This window comes from Eptatretus burgeri, chromosome 17, assembly GCF_056783735.1.
Source record: "Eptatretus burgeri isolate ZD-2024b chromosome 17, Ebu_testis_v1, whole genome shotgun sequence".
NCBI lineage: Eukaryota > Metazoa > Chordata > Myxini > Myxiniformes > Myxinidae > Eptatretus > Eptatretus burgeri.
The window spans coordinates 47,399,048-47,422,937 of record NC_140977.1 but is presented as its reverse complement, the minus strand read 5'-3'; the positions used below and the strand labels follow the sequence as shown (position 1 = coordinate 47,422,937).

General features: G+C 43.5%; 1 protein-coding gene and 1 pseudogene across 1 annotated transcript in view; one reads left to right on the top strand and one right to left on the bottom strand.

The window, feature by feature from the left end:
* LOC147010005 (uncharacterized) overlaps window positions 1–23,890 on the bottom strand; it is a 55,696-nt gene that overhangs the window by 28,449 nt on the left and 3,357 nt on the right. Inside the window, exons 3-4 of the mRNA XM_085861220.1 lie at window positions 18,438–18,494; window positions 16,081–16,176 (exon numbers count right to left, since the gene is read on the bottom strand). Coding sequence (XP_085717346.1) covers window positions 16,081–16,176; window positions 18,438–18,494 — 153 coding nt within the window. The remainder of the gene's footprint in view (window positions 1–16,080; window positions 16,177–18,437; window positions 18,495–23,890) is intronic.
* Window positions 1,046–1,188, top strand: LOC147010006 (U1 spliceosomal RNA; annotated as a pseudogene).

The following is a 23,890-nucleotide window of genomic DNA, read 5'->3' as shown; positions in this document are numbered from 1 at the left end:
TAACATCATTTTCAGCATTTAGACGACACAGTGGCAATTTTAAAATGGTTAACTGTGGGAGAAAAATTTATATTAATGAATTCTAAATTGTAACAAATGGATTTTTAGAAATGTAAGTTTTATGCTACAAGTTGAATTTGCTGTCCTTTCAGGCCAAGAGACTTTTGCCCTAAATGTTGATAAATGTCTTGGTCTGGAGCGGAGTGACCTGAGCTGATAACAGCCAACCTTTGCCTCAAAATCACCGTAGTGGCTTCTCGCCTAAAGGACACGTATGCAATCTGGGTTGATAGCCCCCACCACTCTCCCATGAAAGTATAAAATGCTTTGAAATGTAAAATTGTTTCAGTGCAAGCACCTGAGGAAGTATAGAATCTCAGTGGCTTGTACTCCTTGGGACTGACCAAGTACCAAGTTAGAATAAAACTCTGATGTAATGTGGAGGTGAATTGAATCGGGTTGGTTTAACTGTTAACTAAAAGAAATAATAAATGAAATAGAACCAAATAATATTGCAATCAATGGGGATTCTTAAGTTCATTGTACGACGGTGAGAAGTGTATGGTGGATAATTACAAAATAAATTGTTTCACAAAGAAAGGACTTGTGTGGACATCGGTTATCAGTGTCAGGGTTTTATGCAGGATTTTATAACCAAATCGGACAAATGTTAAACTCTGCCTGAAGTTAAATAGGATTCCACAATCAACCAGGAAGAATCCTTCAACGATCACAACAGGGTGGGTGAAAAAAATCCACAACAGTTTGCGCCTGGTGACTCGGATTCGAACCGAGGTTGTGCGGTGCTCGTGACCGGAGGTGCTTAATCTGCTGGAGGCAGTGCCTGGAGTAATGACAAGTGCTTGAGCGAAGGTAAGGGAGAGCGCTCTCAGCAGGTAACGCATTTCGAACAAAGAAAAGTTCATTGTCAGATAATTTTATTGATAGAAAGAAGAGGATCTAGCGGAGAGAGTCCGTTTTAAAGGAAACGATAAGTACTGTAGTTGTTTTAGAAAAGTGCTGGAGGAAAAGAGGATTTACATTGATACTTACCTGATAGGAGAGATACTGTGATCATTAAGACAGTATTCTCAGGGCGAGGCCTACCCATTGCACTTCAGGGGGGAAGGTTGACCCTTGCGATTTTCCCCAGATGTGGGAAACTCAACTGTACAATTTGAGGAGTGCAGAGGGCACAGTACAAGAAGAGGCTCGACGAGGATCCAGAGGAGTAATTAAATGGGCATGATGAAGTGACATGCCACATGTTTGCATTGATACGGACCGGCTGAGAGAGAGAGGCCGAGGACACGGCTGAGACGCCGAGATAGGGTTATGGTTAAGTGGAAAATAGATAAATATTATAAGTTACCTGTTTGTAAGAGTTATAAGAGTTACCTTTTGTTCATTGAACTCACTGGAAGTTTGTTGGCAGTGAGGTTGTTATATTATATTGTGTGGAGGTTTTACGGATTTGTAAATGCAATGATTTGCACGAAACGTTTTGTAGAGTGCAGGAGACGATTGACTGGCTGGGAGCGTGGCTGGTGATTTGCATTGAGATGCATGTGTTGCTGAGAGTAAAAAATGAAACTTGTGCGAGTCCAATATTCACTGCAATGAAACGTGTTCTGTTGGGATTTTGACGATATTTTTAACAACCAAGGAAGAAATATCAGGTAGAGAGTTGAAAGAAAGCCTGGATGTTCGTGGTTTGGTGCTGATAATGCGTGAAGGTCGCAGTTGTATGTGTGAATTCAATTAAATGGGGGTCTGAATTGGAAGCGATTGTGAGCTCGCTGGGGAGTTAAAGACTGCTGGACGATGTGATACATGAATGTCTTGTTAGAAATAATAATATTGCAACAAATAAAGCGTGAAGAGATGGACATTCATAAAATAAATTAAATAATTAAAACCACCTCAGCAAGACAGTCTGAGGATGAACTCATGCTGAATTAAGCTGTGGGTGTGTTTGGGTTGGCACGTTATGCATTCTTGGCTTTGTATTTCCACATGAAGGTCGCAAGCTGCGACAGTGCAGCTCGCCCCCTCCACTGGATCTGTGGGGGGTGGCATGTCTCTCCACTGAGTCTGTGTTTGAGTCTTAGCTTTAAGTGTGAAATTCGATTCATATGCAGATTCAAGAGGATGGAGGCTGTGTCGAAGTGTGCATGCCTTTGGCAATGACTTTAAAATGATATAGAAATGTGATTGGTATTTGTCACGCAAGTCTATGAAATGCAATGCTCATTAGTGTGCGTGTTGAAGCCATGACAGAGTAATGCTAAACTGTGGGTTTTGCCTGTCAGAGTTTTTCTTTTTCTTCCCACCGGATGTGGAGAGAACTTCCTGTTCCTTGTTGCTTGGTGTTTGTTGCGCACCCTCTCTACTGAATCTGTTTAAAGTGAGGTCCATTTGGGGAAAAAGTGCTAAAGTTTACTTAAAAGCCATGGGGATTTTGGATAAATTGAAATAACAATTGTGAATGTTTCGAAGATTTGATCTGAGTTGTAACCATTGTACTTAAAAGATGTGATTTAAATGTGGAAACGTGACTTGGAATTATTTTAATGATTTGGTGATGTTTATCACGTGGGGCGATTCACAGATAATTGATGATGCCCTCGGATGGACGTTGAAATAGGCGTATTGTTTTATTCATCTGCGAATGTTGAGGTTGCCTGAACTTGTGCTGGGAAGGCAATGGCAAACAACCCAGTGTAACCCTTTGATCGATTCAGTCAAGGTAAATTCATGATTTAATTGGATAGACGTGAAAGATTTAATTTTTACAGCGCGTGCGCTGTATACAATTGCACCGACTTTGAAATGTCCCCAGCGTCGTCTACCACGTCTCCGGTAGGTCCGGTGTCCCCCCCCCACCCACATGCCTCAAGACAGCCAATGACGGCCGTCTGGTTGATGCAGTGCGTAACCTCGACGGAAATGGCGACAATTGATGGAAATACCCGAGTATTTCAATGGAAATTTGTGAAACTAATGTGTTATATATGTGAAAACCATTTAATTTATTGCTTGACGGAAAAAAAAAAACGAAGAAACGCTCCCCTCATGTACGAACGAACGAATGAAAGACGTCATTTCCGTCCACCATGGCATTTCGCGCCGAACGCAGAAAGCTAAGTTCTTCTTATGCCATCATTCTCTATGATATTAGCCATAAACAAGTGTTTCGTCATGCATTAGTAGTTGAAATTTACTTACAACAAGAACGAAAAATAATCTCCTCAGATTCAACAAGAACAAAAAAAAGCCCCGAAAACATCACGTGCAGGACAAGACCAATCGAGCTGAAGGAAACGATACTGTAACTGCACTGCTCCTGATTGGTCAAAAGACACCACGTGTGTTGTGTGGGCGGTGTTATGCACGAGGATTCCAAGCTAAGTTCTTCTTATGCCATCATTCTCTTTAATATTAGCCATAAACAAGTGTTTCGTCATTCATTAGTAGTTGAAATTTACTTACAATCACTCTTTTGCGGCCTCCTGCCACGCTGTATCGAACAATTTCATTCCTTCTGTTATATATAAAGGTGCTTATCACAATAAAAACAAGATTTTTACATTACAAATATTAAGTACGCTTTTTAATTGTTTTTCAACTGAAAAATCATAAATTGCATATTTTAACATTAATGTACTCATTTGATTCACCACATGCGCTGTATTGAAGGATTTCACTTGTTGATTTATGGATTTTAAAAGAAAATATTTTATTGTCTGGACCAAAAGTTGTTTAAGAGAGATTGGTTAAACATTATTTTTGAGATATTTTACGCTCTGCAGCCAAGGACGCTCTGCAGCTCGGCAACTCGATGCCAGGATGGCCGAGCGGAGTGGAACTCTCAAATTGGGGGTTGTGCGATAACTGTGTTAGTTACTTTCAGACTAAGCTCATAAAAAAAAACCTTGTTAATCTGTTAATTGAGGATAAAGAAAAGTTACTGAGAATTAAATCAAGATCATAAAAAATGGCAATTGCTCTGGAACTATTTGTGAATGAAACTGTAAATTGTTTAGCAGATGTAAATGTTAAAATGGTAACTGTGCAAAATCTAATTTGATTCAGTTCTTGAAGAAATAGATTACTTTCATATTTTTGGAGAAATGATGGAATATTTTGGTGAAAAGAATTATTGATCGCAAATTGGAACCCTGATAAAGACTGTTTGCCTTTACATGGAAATAGCAAATGAGATGAATGTTTTGAGTTCACATACAACTGAGATTTCTGTATATTTTGTCATTTAGGGAAATAATAAGGAAAGAGATAAAATATTGATAATGCAAGTTGAATGCTTTGGAAGAACCTTTGTCAGTCTTGTGGAAATACATGAGCCCATGATGTTTACTCGCTGTTAACTTTGGTTTTGTTTGTTTCAGAGTGTTGAAAGCAGTTAAACTATGCAAATGTACGATTTCGTCTAAATGAAACTTGGAAAGAACTTCCACACAAAGATTGGGCGATGAGAGAACCAAGATTTTGGTGATTGGGCATTCAACACGTGATTATGAAACTGTACCCGTTCCTGAGGAGATAAGATGGAGCAATGTGGGAAAAAGAAAGAAAAAAACCCACTGAGGAGAAGGTTGAGCAAAGTCTTAACATCGGCGTTGTGTGGTGCCTGCGTGGAGGAATGTTCTGAGCCACACTCTCAATTGCCGCTCTGCAAATACATCGTGAACTTGCTGTGGTTGCTTCAATGTACCACAGGCCTGGAGTTCCACACTGCGAGTCGTTTACAACATGTGTTCAATGGTGCGGGTGGGGGTTCGTGCTGCAAAGTGACTGCATCTAACGTGCACAGCTCGCTTGGTGAAATCAGGCCTGATTGCACGGACTGCTGCTGCGAGGCCCCAGGCTCTGTTGGGCTGGATCTCTGTTCACCTCTCGAGTCCTTTTCATCTCCTTCAACCCAGTGTCAAGCCCAAGCTCGTATTTACCAACATCTGCCTTCTCCTCAGCTCAAGGAATGCTTCGATTGTGTTTCCCGTTGGGTGCTGCTCTATCCACACCCTGACCTGGTTATCTTCTGACTTTGGGTAGCATGTTTTCAATGTGTGACATGCTGATGAACAGGCCATAAATTAAATGGAAACTCACTCATTTTCTGATATGAGCACTCGCTGCCATTGTTGATTGAATTTGAGTAATGGAAATCTTTTATCCTTCAGGAACGGGATATGGTAATCATGTGGAAGAAAAATTAATCAAATTTTCCTTAAAAAAAAAAACACGGGAGTGTGGGGGAAAAAAAAATTATATTAATGTATTCTAAATTGTAACAAATGGATTTTTAGAAATGTAAGTTTTATACTACAAGTTGAATTGGCTGTCCTTTCTGGCCAAGAGACTTTTGCCCTAAATGTTGATAAATGTCTTGGTCTGGAGCGGTGTGACCTGAGCTGATAACAGCGAACCTTTGCCTCAAAATGTACGAAGTGGCTTCTCGTCTTCTCGTGCAACCGAGATGTGGGAGTGCATAGAAACACACACACACACCCTTTTACCACTACATGTAAAAATCTTGTATAATTTATCTTACGGTCCCAGAACCAAGCAATATATATATATATATATATATATATATATATATATATATATATATATATATATATATATATATATATATATATATATATATATATATATATATATATATATATATATATATATATATATATATATATATATATGGGTCCTCACAGCCCGTACAGCTCCCAATCCCATTCCCCACCACCTCCTCCTAAACATGAATAACAATAAATATGATCATTTTAAACATACCCTGTGCATTCCCAAGTCCCAGATATGACCTTCCCATTGGTGTTAGGAAGGAAATGTGCATCCACTGTGGAAGTGGAGCCACAGTTGGACAACAGGTGAAGAGGAGAGAAACAGTGACCTGCAAGTACGAGGGTTGAGTTTGGTGATATTAACAGGGGTAGAAATGCTTGCAGGTAGGGACAGGGGATGTCCTTGTGCATTATACAATGTGTGCTTGTACATGTCCCCATCAGACTTGGGTATAAATCGTACATAGAAGACTGCGAATGCATCAAAGAGGTGGAGAGTATCATCACGCATCACAGATCTTTGGCCTACAAAGTGCTCGAGAACTATGTACATACTTGATGACAACCTCAAGTATTGTTCAGATGATTTCCACAAATCTCTAATCAACTGACAACTCCAGTTATACATTAACATCAAATTTATACCCAATACATGGGAGTCAAAGAGATCTCAAATTTTGAGACAAAATTTGCATTTTAAGGCCTGTAATATAAAGTCCATTCAGACTCCCTCGCAGCTTTATCATAACTATAATTCACCTTCTGATTACATTTTTTGTAGTCTCAGAGATGGTTTAAGTTTCGGTTGCAGCAAAGGGTGAGAAAAATCAGAGGAATTTTGGTGTTTTAAGCCAAAAATGCATTCTATTAGCTGGGTTGAATGTATCTGGTCAGATACGATGTGGGGAGGGAGGGAAGTAGTGAGGGGTGAGAGGAGAGAGAGGAAGTCAGAGTGAGGGTAGTATGAGGGAAAAGTGAAGTTAGAGATCGGACTGTTGTCTAATTATACTTTTTCATGTTACCGGGGTACATATTGTTGCGGATTCGCGCCCGCCGGCGTGCGAACGGCCACGTAACTCGAATCGCGGCACGTCGCCCACCGGACAGACAATCCAGTCGTGACCCTCTCGGACTAACGCCGGGAACCAGTCACGGGTGGACCTTTCGGTCTCACCGCGATCGAGCCAATCGGCCCCCGCGTGGGATAGGGTTGCTCGCCAAATTCGACCTACCTAAGTACCCACACGGAGGGTAGACCGGGCGATCGCACCTCGCCGCAGGTCGACTTCGGACACGGGCCACTTAAGCGACCCGTTCCGTACTATCGGGATAACCGAGCGGTGTTATTCGTCGGCCTCGACGGTTCGATTAATTATCGGGAGTCTTAGCCCACGACCAACCCTTTACGTGAAGCAAGATGGGGATTCAATGAAAGAAATGACGAAGCGAAGCGGGAAAACAGTTCAATAATAAGCACATTTATTTCGCGATGAACGGAAAGCACACATATACAATTCCACCAAAAGCACATGTAAAAGAAGAAGACAAAAAGCAAATGCAACAATGCAGATCTATCCGACTACCGGGCACTCGGCAACACTTATACAATTTTACTTCACAGACGGCGCCGACAACACACATTCCCAAAGCAAAAGAAAAGAGAACCACCCTCCAGGATGAGGGGGTAGGCGGGCCTGGGGCCGAGACCGTGTCGGGCCTACCCGTCTGATGATGAGACGCGAAGTGGCGGTGGTGCCTCAACTCCGCGGGCCTCGCGGACAGTGTCTGGTAGGGGGTGGGAAGGGGGCCCCCTTTTGTCGCACTATCTCAGCGCAGGGGGAAACAGGAGGGGGTTGCTGATGCTCGGGGAAAGGAGGATTTCACAAAATCTCGGGTCCCGCGACGAGCGTCTCCACCACGACCTCGGTCGCGCCGCCGGCCTTTCCCTCCGCAGTTCCCCGAATCCGACGCGAGCACCCCCTCGTCCGCCTTCGCCGCCGCCGCCTCTCCACAGCTCCGTCCTCTTCACTCCGACTCCACGAACTCCCAACTGCGAACTGCCAACTGCGAACTGCTTCTCCGAACTCCAAAACTCAACTCCCTCCACTTCCAACTCAACTCTTCCTCCTGCGAACTGAACTGCCTCGACTGACGAACGCGGCCCCTTATATCCCCCGTGGCCTCGCTCCTTCATCTTTGACCCTCTGCCTCCGACCTTTCACCTCTCTTGCTGGCTCCCCATTGGCCCGAGGAAAAGTGGGCGTGAATGCTTTTTGATCCATGAATTTGCGTATAGCGACCGCCCTCCAACGCCCTGGAGGCGGGGCCAAATCGCCCCTCGCTCACCGATTGGACGGAACAAAAGTGGGCGCGAGTCGTTTTTGATCCGTTTTTCTGGGGAAAGTCCGCGATGCTTTTGAACACGCTGCTCGGTGCGCGCTCTACACGAGTCCAGCATCGGTGCCCACGAGTGGCGCGAGATGACGGTGATGCGATGGTGGCGAGTTGTGACGGTAAAGGTCGTGGCGGTTGTGGTGAAGCGGCGTTGTGGTTGGTGGTTGTTGTTGTGTGGCCGCGTTGTGGTTGGTGGTTGTTGTGTGATGGCTGTTGAGACGTGGTTGGTGGTGGTAATAATGGCGGCTGGTCCAAAATAAAGATAGTAAAAGAAAAACGGCTATCCTGAAGAGTCGCAGCCCTCATGAATGACATTTATTCCCTCTAGACAACGGGTTTGGGCCTAACTACACATATACTTACCGAGATATCTCACCTAAGGGACCTGAATGGTGGTTTGCGAATTTGGTCAACCACAACAATATAAAGAGTTCATTGAAGGAGAGTCATAACCATTTTCGAACTCTATAATTAAACAATACTTCAAAAAACTTTGGACTTGATAAATTGAATATGTGGGCAAACAATGGAATCCAATATTTTTTAATACCATTTGGGTTTGAGGAATTTTTAATTTGTGAAGTGAAATGTAACAGATGTAAATCAATCAAGGCAGGTTCCCCCCCCCCTCCCTCTCAAGTCAAGTAAATCTTCCCAAGTCAAGTAATACTACTGCTTGGAAAAAAAATAATAATAAAAAATAAAAAATGGTTACGATGAGCAATTGCTGCCGTACACAAGCAGGAGTGAACTGGGGTTGAGAATAAACCTTTATCCACAAAAGGTACATGAAGGAATATAATTCTCAGTGCCAATGTGAATCCATTGGGATATTTCCTCAGCAGACAAATCCAGATCCAGTCAGAAAGCAGATGTCCATGGTACATCAGCCAGAGGAAAACACGAAATCCATCCCAATCAGCCTTCTCAAACTGAAAAACAGTTTGGTGAAAAGGATGGAATGTAGTTGGGGATGAAGACTTTGAGGGATGTACAGAAGCAGCTGAGTGAACCGAGTTACCATTTGGAGGCAGAATCTTGGCAATGCATTAATCCGGGTTGGAACACATGAAAAGATCAAGTAAGTACCTTTCATCAGAATCACGATCAGAGATATGAAGAGGGGATGTTACAATTTGAGTGAGATTTTGAGAAGCAGAAAAATGATAAGTTTCAATGCCAGGAGGGTCGCTATTACGAGAATATATGATCAGCCATTCCTTGTGGCGAACGTTGAAGTCACCAGATACTATGATCCGAGCTGAAGGATGCAATAAAATAGCACGGTCAATGCTGTCCGAGATGGAATCTAGCACTGCACATGAGGATGATGAAGGCGAACGATACAGAAAACAAAACAGACATATTGTGGAATGGTGGAGAGCAAGACGAAAACACATAAACTCATGAGTCCTACATTTGAACGACTTTTCATGAACTACAGGCAAAGAGTCTTTGACATAAACACCAAGACCATGAGATGAAGGATGATCAAGTCGATAAAAGATGTTACCAACTATTACAAAAGAGTCAGAAGAGATGTCATTGTCCAATCTACTTTCTGACAAAGCCAGCAGAATTGATATGAATGTATGAATACGTGATTGAACAGAAGTAAAATTAGATTGACAGGTAAAAAAAAAAAGACATAATACATCACAGCCCCCGTCGTTTTAGTAATTTTGCTGTACGGAGTTAAAGGGCCAGCCATATTTATGTACAGCTAAAACGGCTCCTAGTCTATCAGTCGGCCATCTTCGATCAGATCACAAAATAAAGTGAGGTGCATGTGTACGCCATCGTGTAATGTGCTTGTGCCAAGTTTGAACAAAATCAGACCATGCATGTCTGAGAAATGGTTAGGGACACATTTAAGTAACAAAATGGCCACCAGTCGGCCATCTTGGATCTGAAAGAGAATGACGTGCCTATGCAAGCCATCATTCGTTATCTGGGTGCCAAGTTTGAACAAGATCGGTAAATGCATGTCCAAGAAATGGTTGAGGATGTGTTTGACACCGGGTTTTTGTTTTTTTTTTTACAACTAAAATGGCCACTAGTCGGCCATTTTTGATCGCATCGTGAAGCAAAATGATGTGCATATGTATACCAACATGTGTTGGCTTTGTGCCAACTTCGAGTAAAATCGGTCCGTACATGTCCGAGATATGGTTGTGCACGCACACACGCACGCACGGACACGGAAATCGAGACCAAATCCATAAGCCCTCATTTCAGACTAAGTCCAACGGGGTGTGTGTCGGGGGAAGGGGGCTAAAACCCCATTGCATTGAATAAAATGGTACTAAAGTAAATTGAGTGTAGCGCACGAGTTGGTGGGTTGACTCATGCAGGTGTTTTGTTGTGATTGTAACATAAATCCAGAGAACAGAAGTGGTGTTGTCACTGTGATGTTGGGTTGGGTGAACGAGTCGAGCCCTGTGTGTTACAGGACGCTGTAATAAACGTATCAGATCGTTTGCGATCCTTGTCATCGATCAACCCATTTTTTTAAAATTTGTCATCATTAACAGACCAGACATTCATCAGTCACAGCTAACTAGAAAGTCCAAAACTGGGCCAAGACATTCCATAGGGGTCTAAGGAACTCAAATGATCACAACGTCGTAACAATACCACTCTGATGGCAGTGCATGTCCATGATAGTACAACCACTTCGACACTTTACACCTGTTGATAGATCAGCCTCCCGTAGCATTACCAATGGCTTCGGGATCCTATACTACCAGACAGCGATGACCCGTTTATTTCCGGTACCCTTTGGAGGCAGAATTGATTAGATTATACAGGATGTCCCAGTCAAGAAGGGCACAGGATCGCTGAGATTGAAAGTAGTAGAATAGAAGAGAAATAAAAAGACGACGTTGAGATGAAAAGGAAGAAGACGAACAACAACAACAACAACAACAACAACAACAACAACAACAACAAACTGAAGACCTTAAAACTGAGGTTTCTGACTGCTCACTTCATTACTACCGGCCAGATGAGCTGGTGTACCTCCAGTGTGACAGGAGTATTCATAGCCTTGGCATCACCCTGCTCCAGCCTCATGGCAACAAAATAAAACCCATTGCTTTTGCTAGCAAGACTCTCTCTGACGTCAAGCAACACTGTGCTTGTATTAAGAAAGAACTGCTTGCGATCGTTTTTGGTGTGGAACGATTTCATACCTACCTGTATGGTCACAATGGATCACAAACCAAAGCTCATGATTGTGGAGAAGCAGCTTGCCACGGCACCTCCACATCTTCAAAGGATGTTGGTGCGTATGCAGGGATACTTCACCATCAATCATCACAAGGGCATCGACAATCAACCCATGGATGGACTCTCTCGCTTACCGAGTCCGAACAACACCTGCGCAATCGAGCTTGATCTATGTGTGGACCTTGCCCGATTTTCGTCAGAGAAGGTTCAAATTCTATAGCAAGAAACGCTCCATGACCCAGATCTTAGTCGACTTCATGACATCATCAATGGCTGGCCTGATCACATGAAAGACATACCAGAGCCCCTTAGGGGGTTCTGGAGCTGTCACGATGAACCGTCAGTTGAAAATTGATTTATTCTCGAGGAAGGGCGAGTTATTATCACGAAACATTTACAACGCAAAATTCTTCAAAAGCTCCACTCGGGGCACTTCGATCGCGAGAAGACAAAGCTTCTCGGGAATGTCATCCCTACCGTATTCTGGCCCAACATCAAAAGGGATATTGATTATATTGTCAGTAGTTGCCAAACCTGCCAGAGATAACAAACGTCAGAGTTCAGAGCCATTTCTCCAGCATGAGGTTCCGTTAAGGTTGTGGAGTAAGCTTGCTGCTGATCGATACCAAGCTGATGGCACTCAATGATTAATTCTGTGCAATTACTATTCAAAGTTTCCTGTTGTACGATGACTTCCTGATCCGTGCCTGAGCAATGTTGTTATTTGATGTCTTCAGGGTATTTTCTCCGAGTTTGGCATACCTGATTGCCTCGTGAGTGATAATGGTGGACACTCTGATTGTGCTGAGTTTCGAGCCCTTGCAAAAGCAAGGAATTTTGATGTTGTGGCGTCATGTCCCCTGTATGCTCAGTCAAATGGCCTTATTGAACGCAACGTAAAAACTATCCAAAAGAGACCCTTAAGAAGTGTAAACACACATCGACTGACTCCAGACTTTCCCTCCTCGCATGGCGTTCGACACCGATCAGTCATGCGCTGAATAGTCCAGCACGATTGCTCATGGGCAAGAAGTTCAAATCTATTGTACTGACCCATATTGTGAACACTCTTGACCCCTATAAGACTGTCAATGATGAGCTTGTAAATTGTCAGTGATATCAGAAGTTTTCCCATGATCAGCACGCCAATGTGTGCGTGTTCAGAATCAGAGATCTGATATTTGGGAGCTAGATACTGTTGTATCACGTTGTGAGAAACCAAGATCATACCTACTGCAATCACCTAACGGCCAGTCATATTGCCGAAATATTGTTCACATTCGGGAGACCCTTCCTAACACACAGCCCCCATCGAGTGAATACACCAGTAGTTCTCGTTTGTCACAGTGTAGTTCTGATGTTTCTGTCCCATACCTGCTCCAATCAGCCAATCACTCGCTGACCATTCCGACGGTTTTGTGCCGACGACTCAGTGCGCATCAAGGAAAGTCATCCTACCACTAGATGTATTCCATACAATGCGTCTCGTCCAACCAATTGTATGACGACCCGCAGGATGGTTAAACCCCCAGCTTGTTTTCATTTGAGCCATGAAGTTGTTGTTTTGTTTTCGCAACTGTTCCTGTGTATTTTATTGGAATAATGTTAATGTAATATGTACACTTCAGATGCGACACAGCTGACCTTTATGTGTTAGACACGGAAGTGGTGTTGTCACTTCCGGTTGGATGAACGAATCGAGCCGAGCCCTGTGCGTTACAGGACGGCTGTAATAAACATATCAGATCGTTTGCAATCCTCGTCATTGATCAACCGAAACATCAATACACGACAACCACATTGTAGTAAGTACTACTCTCTTGTTGAGATGTGAAGCATGGGACAGTGGTGCAAGGTTGTTAGATTTTAGAACGGCAAACCTTGAGGGTATGAGAAGTAATTTAGAAGCTTTAGATTGGATAGAGGAAATGAGAGGGTGATCTGCATCAGAGAAATTGGCAACCTTCAAGAAGCAAATGTGTCGGATGCAGAGAACGTATATTCCAGTAAGGTGTGAAGATACAGGCCGAAAGAGGTAAACTCACATTGCGCTTCCGAGGACGATCTATGTACGTTTCCTTTGTGAACCTTGCACAACAGACATGATGGTAACAGTACAAAGCCGATGGGTCAAACACAACATTCCAAAGCTGACGATGCTCTGTTGAGATGAGGTTTTTTTTTTTTTAATATAATCGCCATTGAGCTTTGTCCATGCATTTGCGTAATTACAAACCTTCTGCCAACTACTCTGAGACAATGACGATTTTGGAACAATCTTTGAGAAAAATATGCACTAAACAAACAGCACTTTGCGACACCATATTTATCAGAATCTCACACAGTTATTCTGCCCTCAGGGTATGATGGCATAAAGGCTGATTGTCAGATTTTCTCATAGTTACTCTGCCCTCGAGGCATGAATATTTTGTCCCAGTACTGCGAAACGGAAGGTTTTTGAAAGTACCAAAAAGTCGATTTTAGTAATACATTGTTCGAATAAATAATTCAATTGAAATTAAAAAAAAGATTTTAAAAGTTGAAGGAAAAAAAAAAAAAAAAACAATAAAAAGAAACCTTTTTCGGAAGTTTACTGCCATTGACGCAATGACTTTTACACCACCTTATTTAACACGTTACATTAGTTATTTGTGCGTGCTGTTTGTGTCCATTTATGACATCACTAAAAACAGTGTTTCCTGTTGGAATGATTTTCAATTGTGTTTGATTGCCAGAAAAACAGTAAAAAAAAAAAAATCTCAGTCCTCGCTGTACATGTGTGATCAGGACAAATCCAGAGCCAAACTACTGCTTTGTTTGACAATTCATGTTCAAAATACAACATTCAATTGAAATTCAGTTGTTCCTCATTCCTAAACCGATGTTTGTAGACAGACATACAGACAGAGATAAAGCGAACCAATTGCTTAACCTCACTTTTCGCGTCACATGCGCGGGGTAACAACACAACTCGAGTCTGACTCGCGTCTATAATTGAGAAAACAGATTTGTCAAGAAAACAACCCGGCAGGCCAAAAGGGAATGTGAAACTAGAAATAGCCAAGAATATGAAACATAACAGCTAGATATTATTAGCTCCACCATCGAAGGTGAAGGAGGTTATGTTTTCACCCTTCCCTGCCTGTTTGTTTGTGTGCAGGATATCTCAAAAAGTTGTGAATGGATCCGGATGAAATTTTGTGGACAGGTTGGGTGTGTAACAAGGACGAACTGATTAGATTTTGGTGAAGATCCAGATCCGGATCCGACGACTCGAATTTTTTAAGTGATTCTTCACCATTGAGAGAAAGGAGGCAAAAACGATATATCGCACGATATCTCAAAAATGTATTGGGCCTGATATGTTCTCGTAGATCAGGCATTATGTGTGTGTGTGGGGGGGGGGAGGGTATGCGCTCTACTGAGTGCCCTTCCAGTGTAAGTAGATAAGATATAAGGAAGGGGTGAAGAGGAGTGTGGGCCCATGAGAATTAGTGAACGATGAGGGTGAGATGGCAGCCTTATTGAATAGTTATTTTGCATCTACATTTATCTGGGAACAGTTAGGGGAACTTCCAAAGTTGGAGAGAATCTATCTCCATGTTGAGAGGGCTTTTAGAGAGATCCAAGCTGGAGTGGAGGAAGTGAAGAAACAGCGAGAAAAATTAAGGGATAATAAAGCTCCAGGACTGGACAATATGCATCCTAGTACATTGAAGAAGGTAGCAGAACATATAAGCATTTTATTAGGGGATAACTTTAATAGCTACTTTGAGTCAGATCAGGTACCAGAGGATGTGTGAATAGCAAAAGTAACACCGTTATTTAAAAAAGGATCCAGATAACAATTAGAGAACTATAGTTGTGGGAAAGTTGTTGGAGACATTAAGGAATGGATTGGGAAATATTTGAATAATGTCAAACAAATTAAAGGAAGTCAGCATGGAATTACCAAAATGAGATGTTGTACGACAATTTTTTTGGAGTTCTCCAAAGTAGTTTCTGATTGGGTGGATGAGGGAAGGGCAGTGCTTAAAGTGCATCTACATTTTCAGAAAGCATGTGATATGGTATAATATAGGAGGTTGTTAGCTGTAGTGATGGTTTGTGGTGTGGCTGGTAGAGTAGCTAATCGGATTGGAAACTGGATTAGTGATGGGAAGCAAAGAGTGGCTGAGAGTGGGAGGATGGCTGGCTGGGATGAAGTAAGTCGTGGGATACCTCAGGGATTGGTACTGGGGCCATTACTACTCTTAATTTACATCAATGATTTGGATTGTTGGGATAACTCAAATTTGTAGATGACTCAAATGTTGGAGGTAAGGTAGATGGTTGAAAGGGTGGTGATCAAATTCAGGAACATCAAGATACTTCAATAGATTGGGAAAAAGATTGGCACATGCAGTTTAACATAAATAAATGCAAGGTGATGAGGATGGGTAGCAATAATGAAAATGGAGATTACATGATGCAAGGGGCAATCGCAGAGGGTGTCACACAGGAGACTAATCTGGGGGTTGTAACAGATACGGGAGATAAGCAGACAGCACCGTGCCAGGATAGAATATTGTGAACAGTTTTGGTCACCACATCTGAGGATGGACATAGCTGTCAAAGAGCAGGTTCAACATAAGGCTACTAGATTGATTCCCAGATGAGCTCGACTAAGCCATGAGGATCATTTTAAGGAGACAGGACCTCATCCCCAACTATTTATGATAATAAACCATGCTCTTATTCAAAACAGGAATGATCTTCCTGTTCCTGAGACTTCAGCAATATAAATAATGGAGTGAAATGCAGGAAAGTATCACAAAGAACCGGTTGTAAACACAAGCCTCACGGAACTCACCATCGACAGAGAGAGAATTTTCACTCAGTTCTTCCTTCACATGAACATCACTTGAAATCCAATGGAGACATCCAGCATCCACTGCTCCTGTTTTACCTGCACAGAATCCTATATCAGGCCAAAACAGGGTCTTGAAGACTGAATACAGAAGGTGTTCATCATCTGGATCAAATTATTTTTACATTGGAACTGTATCAGACATGGTGCTTTCTTCTATGGGTCACACCTCATCCGGCACAGGTAAGTATTTGAATGAAAGACTCACCCGAATGTTACCAGAGAAAGCCTTTCCTTCATCCTGTGCTTGAAAGTGTGAGTTCATCAATTTGCTGATCAAGGTTTCCCGTTTGAGTTCTTTGAAATGAATGTCCTGATTGTGAAACACCCAAAGATGGTGAATGCCTTTCTGTTACTTACAAATGGAGCTATGACTAAGATTCCACATTCTTACAGATGTTACATTTTACAAAACTGACTATCTTCAAAGAATGATAAGAGATCATTATTTGAAGATACCAGCGATCACCTACGAGTATGAGAGTTGAGTGCCCAAGACAGTGTTCTGACTCTGGAAAAAATCCTCTTTATCCCTTCAGCGATTACTCCATCCTCTGCCTTCACATCCCTCACCCCTTCACATAGGCTGGCAGCAGAGTCTTCCCTCTCTTGAGACCTTGATAGAACCACAAAGCTATTCAAACACTTGGAAAATGTATTTCCCTCCTGACAAATCCCTAATCCTAACCCTCATCTTTTTCTCAACAATCCTCTTGACGAAGTCCTTTCATTCAAGCTTCTGGGTCTCACCATTAGCAATGATCCTTCGAAGGCAAAACATATTTCAAAGCAGACCTCCAAAGCCATTCGCCGACAAGGCATCCTCCATCATACAAAGGCCTGCCTCGGCACAGCTGAACTCTTATCCACCTGCAAAACCTTCATCCACAGCTTCATGGAAGAATGCTCTCCCCTCTGGAATGGCAGCCGTGGCTCACACATTGCTCAGCATGATGCCATGGAAACCAAGATTCAATGTCATTGGAATTTTCTGTGATGAAGCTGAGTCTATGGGCCTATCACGTCCGCATCGCCGACAGGTCAGTGGTCTTTGTCTTCTTCCGACTCCTTTCTGGTCTTGAATCTGCGGCCCTGTTTGCTTCATCTCCCCCTCCCTCCCAGGTTTCTGCAGGCGCATGGGGGTTCACCTTCAACCCCCTTCCTGCGAAACACCTCCACTTATTCGTTTCTCTTTTTTCCCCACCTGTAGAACCAACTTTCATCCAGGTCTTCAAGACAGCTGTTCATCACCATCACAGATCACCCCCCACCCCCGAAATCAAAACCAGATCATTTCTACCCCCATCAACCCTCCCAAGCTCACGTCTTTCCAAATTTCCAGTTTATCTTTCCTGAATGTTTGCTTGCGTGTCCTCCCCTACCCCTTATCGCTTACTTGTCCAAGTCTCCCTCTATTGTGTCCTTCAAACCTGCTGTTGGTGCATTCCCCACCCCAACCCCTCTTTCGACTGCTCCTTTTGTTCTGTCATGTCCTGTTTTGTTCTCTGTTCGAGCTCCTCCACAAGCCTCGAAGTTATTTGAAAAAAAAAAATAAAAAAAAACGATTACCGGAAAAAATGAATGTGGTAGAATTGATTCAGCTTCCCTTTTCAACAATGAGGAACATCCATATCAAAGCAAATGCTTGAATCTGGACTCGTTTCAGAAAGGAATAAAGAGCCAAAGCAGCAAAGTTGTGAATCCACTCCGTTCTGCCAAAACATTTGGAACATAGATTATCTTATCAAAAGTATTGGGACAGGAACAAGTTTTTGAATGCGTTTTCAGACTAGGTCCTTTCTTCGATTTCAGGCACTTTTCATAGCAAGAACAGCTTGGACACCGTCATTCACATTTTGTACCTATACTACCTTATATGAAACAAAATATTGCACCATTTCCTTGTTTCAAGGTTCTTCTGACCAAATGTGTGAAAGAAATGGCACTGCCTTTTCGTCCAACATTAGAATGACGTGTTATCTTTCACACAATCAGGACCACACCCAAACTCGACTTGAGCAGGGCCATTGTGAGAGAAATGTTGTGAACCCCCGGCATGGAATTACCATTCCACATTGAAAGTCCATCAGCCGTTTAATGTTGTGGCAGCTCGATGAAATGCTGTACCAGGTTTCAATAGATGAACGTCTTCATAATTAACACGTTGTTTTGAATTGTGAGGAAAACGTGCACATGTAGGTTCCTTTCTCGTAGTGTGTGCTGTCCCAATACTTTGGGGAAGAAATGGAAAAATATGTCTTTCACAAAAGTTAATGAACAATGTTATTATGGATTCTTACCTTGTGAGGGAGAAACATCTGAAGGTTCAGGCTCCACCTTCACCACCACAATAGGATCTGCAGAGAAACAAAACCCTCTTTAAATGACACACAAAATGAACGACTCGAAATCCATGGTTCTCCAGGTTGGGGTTACAATTGCTAGTCATCTACGTGTAAAACTCTCAGCAAACAACCAAAGAACTCCTTAACAAAAAATAAAAGAAAGGGTGAAATGTATTATCGACACAATTCTCCATCAGTTTTGGGGCTTGCCTGGAGGGTTGGTGTGCGTGCGTGCGTGCGTGCGTGCGACCTGGGATACAGGAAGCAACCAGGCCCGTATCTAGTTTCAATCATTAAGGCCAATATGAGTGAGCACCACCTTGTCATTTGGTTTCTGATTAATGAGTTTGGGTGAGCTGTAAAAGGAGGTTGAGATTTGGATCTTGGAGTGGTGGTATATACATATATATATATATATATATATATATATATATATATATATATATATATATATATATATATATATATATATATATATATATATATATATATATATATATATATATATATATATATATATATATATATATATATATATGTATATATATATATATATATATACACACACAAATATATATATATATATATATATATATATATATATATTTATTTTTAATTTTTTTTCGATACACTGTCGAGGCTTGTATGAGAGCTAAGACACAGAAATGCACAAGGGGATCAGGAGACAAGAGGAGCAGAAGAGGGAAGGAAAAAACAGTGGGGAACAGAGGCATGATATCTGTGGAAGGGAAAGGGATGGGGCGGGATACACGGGGTAAACAAGATGGACACTACAGGGACTTTGAGGAAGGAAAGCAGGGACTTTGAAAGAGGTGGGTTTGGTGTGGATTAACATGGGGTAGAAAAGATCGTGGTTTTGGATGGGGGAAGATAAGAGATGGTGGTGAACAGCTGTTTTGAAGACCTGGAGGGAAGAGTGGGGTTGCTGGCGGACCTTTAGCACCTTTCAGAAATATGGGAGGAACATATCTCAGACAGAGCGGGGGGGGGGGGGTGGGAAGGGCTGAGGCTGGAGAGGAGACGGTAGAAGACAGAAAGACCACCGACCTGCCTGCACTGAGAGAGTGAGAGACCGAAAGACTCAGCCTCATCACGGGAGATACCAATGATCCTAAATGCCTTGGTTTCCGCAGCGTGAAACTGAGAAAGGTGAGAGGCAGCACTGCTGATTCCACACGTTATAAAGCTGAATGTCTAAACTCGGTGTTTGCAGCTAAATCTTGTGTCCCAAACCCATCACTATCTCTACCCACTTTACCCAGTCGCACCCAACTGTCCCTGGACTCTGTATCCTTTTCTCCTGACAAGGTGGAGAGCTTGCTTTCAAACCTCGAGTCAGATTCTGCAACCGGTCCAGACGGCATCAGCCCACGTGTCCTCAAAGCCTGCTCTTCTGCTCTTGCTCACCCTCTCTCTGTTCTATTCACCCTCTCATTTGATCAAGGTCATCTGCCATCTGCTTGGAAATCTGCTAACATCACTGCCCTGCATAAAAAGGTGCAAAAACAGATCCCTGTAACTACAGACCAATCAGCCTTCTCCCAATCATCAGCAAGGTTATGGAATCCATCATCGCTTCAGACATGAAATCCTTCCTCTTCTCCAATGGCTTGATTTCCAATCATCAATTTGGTTTCAGACCAGGTCACTCTACCCTGGATATGCTGCTACTGCTCTCCCATCAATGGATGGAGGTCCTCAATGCCAGACAGGAAATCCGAGCCGTATCCCTGGACATATCACGTGCTTTTGACACAGTCTGGCACCCTGCCCTACTCACCAAACTCTCTTCCCATGGTATTCAAGGCCATCTCCACTCATGGCTCGCAGACTTCCTCTCCTGTCGCAGTCAACGTGTGGCCCTAAATGGAGTTCTTTCATCCCCTCTTCCTGTGCAGGCTGGAGTTCCTCAAGGTAGCGTTCTGGGCCCTGTTCTTTTTCTGGTTTTCATCAATGATCTCTCGGACTCTCTGGAAAATCCTCTATTTCTCTTTGCCGATGACTCCACCCTCTGCCGTACCATCTGTCATCCCTCAGACCGGCAAGCAGCAGCTTCTTCGCTCACTGCAGATCTGGATAAAATCACAAACTGGTCCAACACGTGGAACATGTCTTTCAATCCACACAAATCTCACACTCTCACTATGTCTCTTCAAAAGGACCGTTTACAAAACCCCCCCATCCACTTTCTCAACAATCCTCTGGAAGAAGTCTTTTCTTACAAGCTTCTGGGTCTCACTATCTGCCATGACCTTTCCTGGGAAAGTCACATTTCCAACCTTGCCTCAAAAGCCAGTCGCCGACTGGGAATCCTCCGTCGTGCAAAGTCCTTCCTCGGCCCTCTTGAGCTCCTGACTACTTACAAAGCTTTTGTCCGTAGCCTGATGGAGTACTGCTCTCCCCTCTGGGCTGGTGCTCCTGCCTCCCACCTTTCTCGACTTCACGCTGTCGAAACCAGGGCTTTTAAGATCATTGGCATCTCCCGCAATGAAGCTGAGTCTTTGGGCCTCTCACTCAATCACCGCAGGTTGGTCGGTGGTCTTTCTGTCTTCTACCGACTCCTCTCCAGCCTTGCCCCCTGCTCTCTCTGCGATTTGTCCCAACCACATTTCCACAGGGCGCTCAAGGTCCGCCAACAACCCCCTTCTGGTAAAACTACCAAAATCACGAATCACTGCTCATCTTCACTCTTTCATTCCTCTTTTTTCCCGCCTTTGGAATAAACTTCCTCACTCTATTCTTTCCCATTCTTCCCTCCAGGCTTTCAAAACAGCTGTTCACCACCACCTCTTATCTTCCCCCATCCAAATCCTCGATCTTTTCTACCCCCGATAATCCACCCAAGCCCACTTCCTTCAATTCTCCTGCTTTCCTTCCTGAAAGTCCCTGTAATGTCCATCTTCTCCTCGCCATGTTCCCCGTCCCATCCCCATCCCTCTCCCTTCCACAGTTCACCTGTGTCTGTTCCCCAATGTTTTGTCCCTTCCACTCCCGCCCCTCTTGTCTCATGCCTCCTTGCTGTGAGTTGTGTGTTAGCTCTCATACGAGCCTCGACCAAGGTATACAAAAATAAAAAAATAAAAAAAAAGGCGGGAGCACCAGCCCAGAGGGGAGAGCAGTACTCCATCAGGTTGTGGATGAAAGCTTTGTATGTGGTCAAGAGCTCAGGTGTGCCAAGGAAGGACTTTGCACGATGGAGGATTTTCCCAGTCGGCGACTGGCTTTGGAGGCCAGGTTGGAAATGTGGCTTTCCCAGGAAAGGTCATGGCAGATAGTGAGACCCAGAAGCTTGAATGAAAGGACTTCTTCCAGAGGATTGTCGAGAAAGTAGATGGGGGTTTGCCAGATGGTCCTTTCGGAGAGATATAGTGAGAGTGTGAGATTTGTCAGGATTGGAAGACATGTTCCACATGTTGGACCAGTTTGTGATTTTATTCAGATGTGCAGAGAGCGAAGAAGCTGCTGCTTGCCAATCTAAGGGATGACAGATGGTACGACAAAGGGTGGAGTCATCATCAAAGAGATAAAGAGGATCTTCCAGAGTCAGAGAGATCATTGATGAAAACCAGAAAAAGAACAGGGCCCAGAACGCTGCCTTGAGGAACTCCAGCCTGGACAGGACGAGGGGATGAGAGAACTCCATTTGGGGCCACACGTTGGCTGCGACAGGAGAGGAAGTCTGTGAGTCACGAGTGGAGATGTCCATGGATACCAGAGGAAGAGAGAGTTTGGTGAGCAGGGCAGGGTGCCAAACCGTATCGAAGGCACGCAATATGTCGAGGGATATGGCTCAGATTTCATGGCCGGCATTGAGAACCTCCATCCATTGTTGGGAGAACAGAAGCAGCATATCCAGAGTAGACCGACCTGGTCTGAATCCAAACGGATGATCAAAAATCAAGCCATTGGATAAGAGGAAGGATTTAATGTCAGAAGCGATGATGGATTCCATAACCTTGCTGATGATTGAGAGAAGGCTAATTGGTCTGTCGTTGCAGGGATCTGTTTTTGCACCTTCTTTGTGCAGGGTGGTAATGTTTGCCGATTTCCAAGCAGATGGCAGATGACCTTGAATAAATGAGAATGGGGAAATGGCACACGTATGCAAATGAGACTGCAGTGGTATGCATTCCTCCTGCTCCTTTGGTAGCGTCACTGGTCTGGTGTACTTGCATACATGACAGGGTTCATGTGTGAAAAGTAAATAAAATAAGTGAATGGATTGAGAATTGAAGACTTAACTAAAAGCCCCAAGCAAAGTACACTACATGGTCAAAAGTATGCAGACATCCCTTCTTATTAGTGGATTTGGCTATTTCAGCCACATCCATTGCTGACAGGTGTATAAAATCAAGCACACAGCCACGCGATCTCCATAGACAAACATTGGCAGGAGAATGGGCCGGAATGAAGAGCTCAGTGACTTTCAACGTGGCACCTTCATTGGATGCATCCTTTCCAACAAGTCAGTTCGTCAAATTTCTGCCCTGCTCGAGCTACCCCAGTCACCTAAAAGTGCTGTTATTGTGAAGTGGAAACGTCTTGGAGCAACAACAGCTCAGCTGTGACATGGTAGACTCCACAAGCTCACAGAACAGGATCGCCGAGTGCTGAAGGGTGCAGTGCAGAAAAATCATCTGTCATCGGTTGCAACACTCACTACGGAGTTCCAAACTGACTCTGGAAGCAACATCAGCACAAGCACTGTTCGTCAAGAGCTTCATGAAATGGGTTTCCATGGCCGAGCAGCCGCACACAAGCCTAAGATCGCAATGCCAAGTGTCTGCTGGAGTGGTGTAAATCTCACCACCATTGGACTCTGGAGCAGTGGAAACACGTTCTCTGGAGTGATGAATCAGGCTTCACCATCTGGCAGTCCGACGGACGAATCTAGGTTTGGTGGATGCCAGGAGAACACAACCTGCCCGAATACATCGTGCCAACTGTAAAGTTTGAAGGAATAATGGTCTGGGGCTGTTTTTCATGGTTCGGGCTAGGCCCCTTTTTGTTCGAGTGAAGGGAAATCTTCACGCTACAGCATACAATGACATTCTAGATGATTCTGTGCTTCCAACTTTGTGGCAACACTTTGGAGAAGGCCCTTTCCTGTTTCAGCATGACAATACCCATGTGCACAAAGCGAGGTCCATTCAGAAATGGTTTGGCGAGATCGGTGTGGAAGAACTTGACTGGCCTGCACAGAGCCCTGACCTCAACCCCATTGAACACCTTTGGGATAAATTGGGACGTCGACTGTGAGGAAGACCTAATCGCCCAACATCAGTGCTCGACCTCACCAATGCTCTTGTGGCTGAATGGAAGCAAATCCTCGCAGCAATGTTCCAACATCTAGTGGAAGGCCTTCCCAGAAGAGTGGAGGCTGTTAC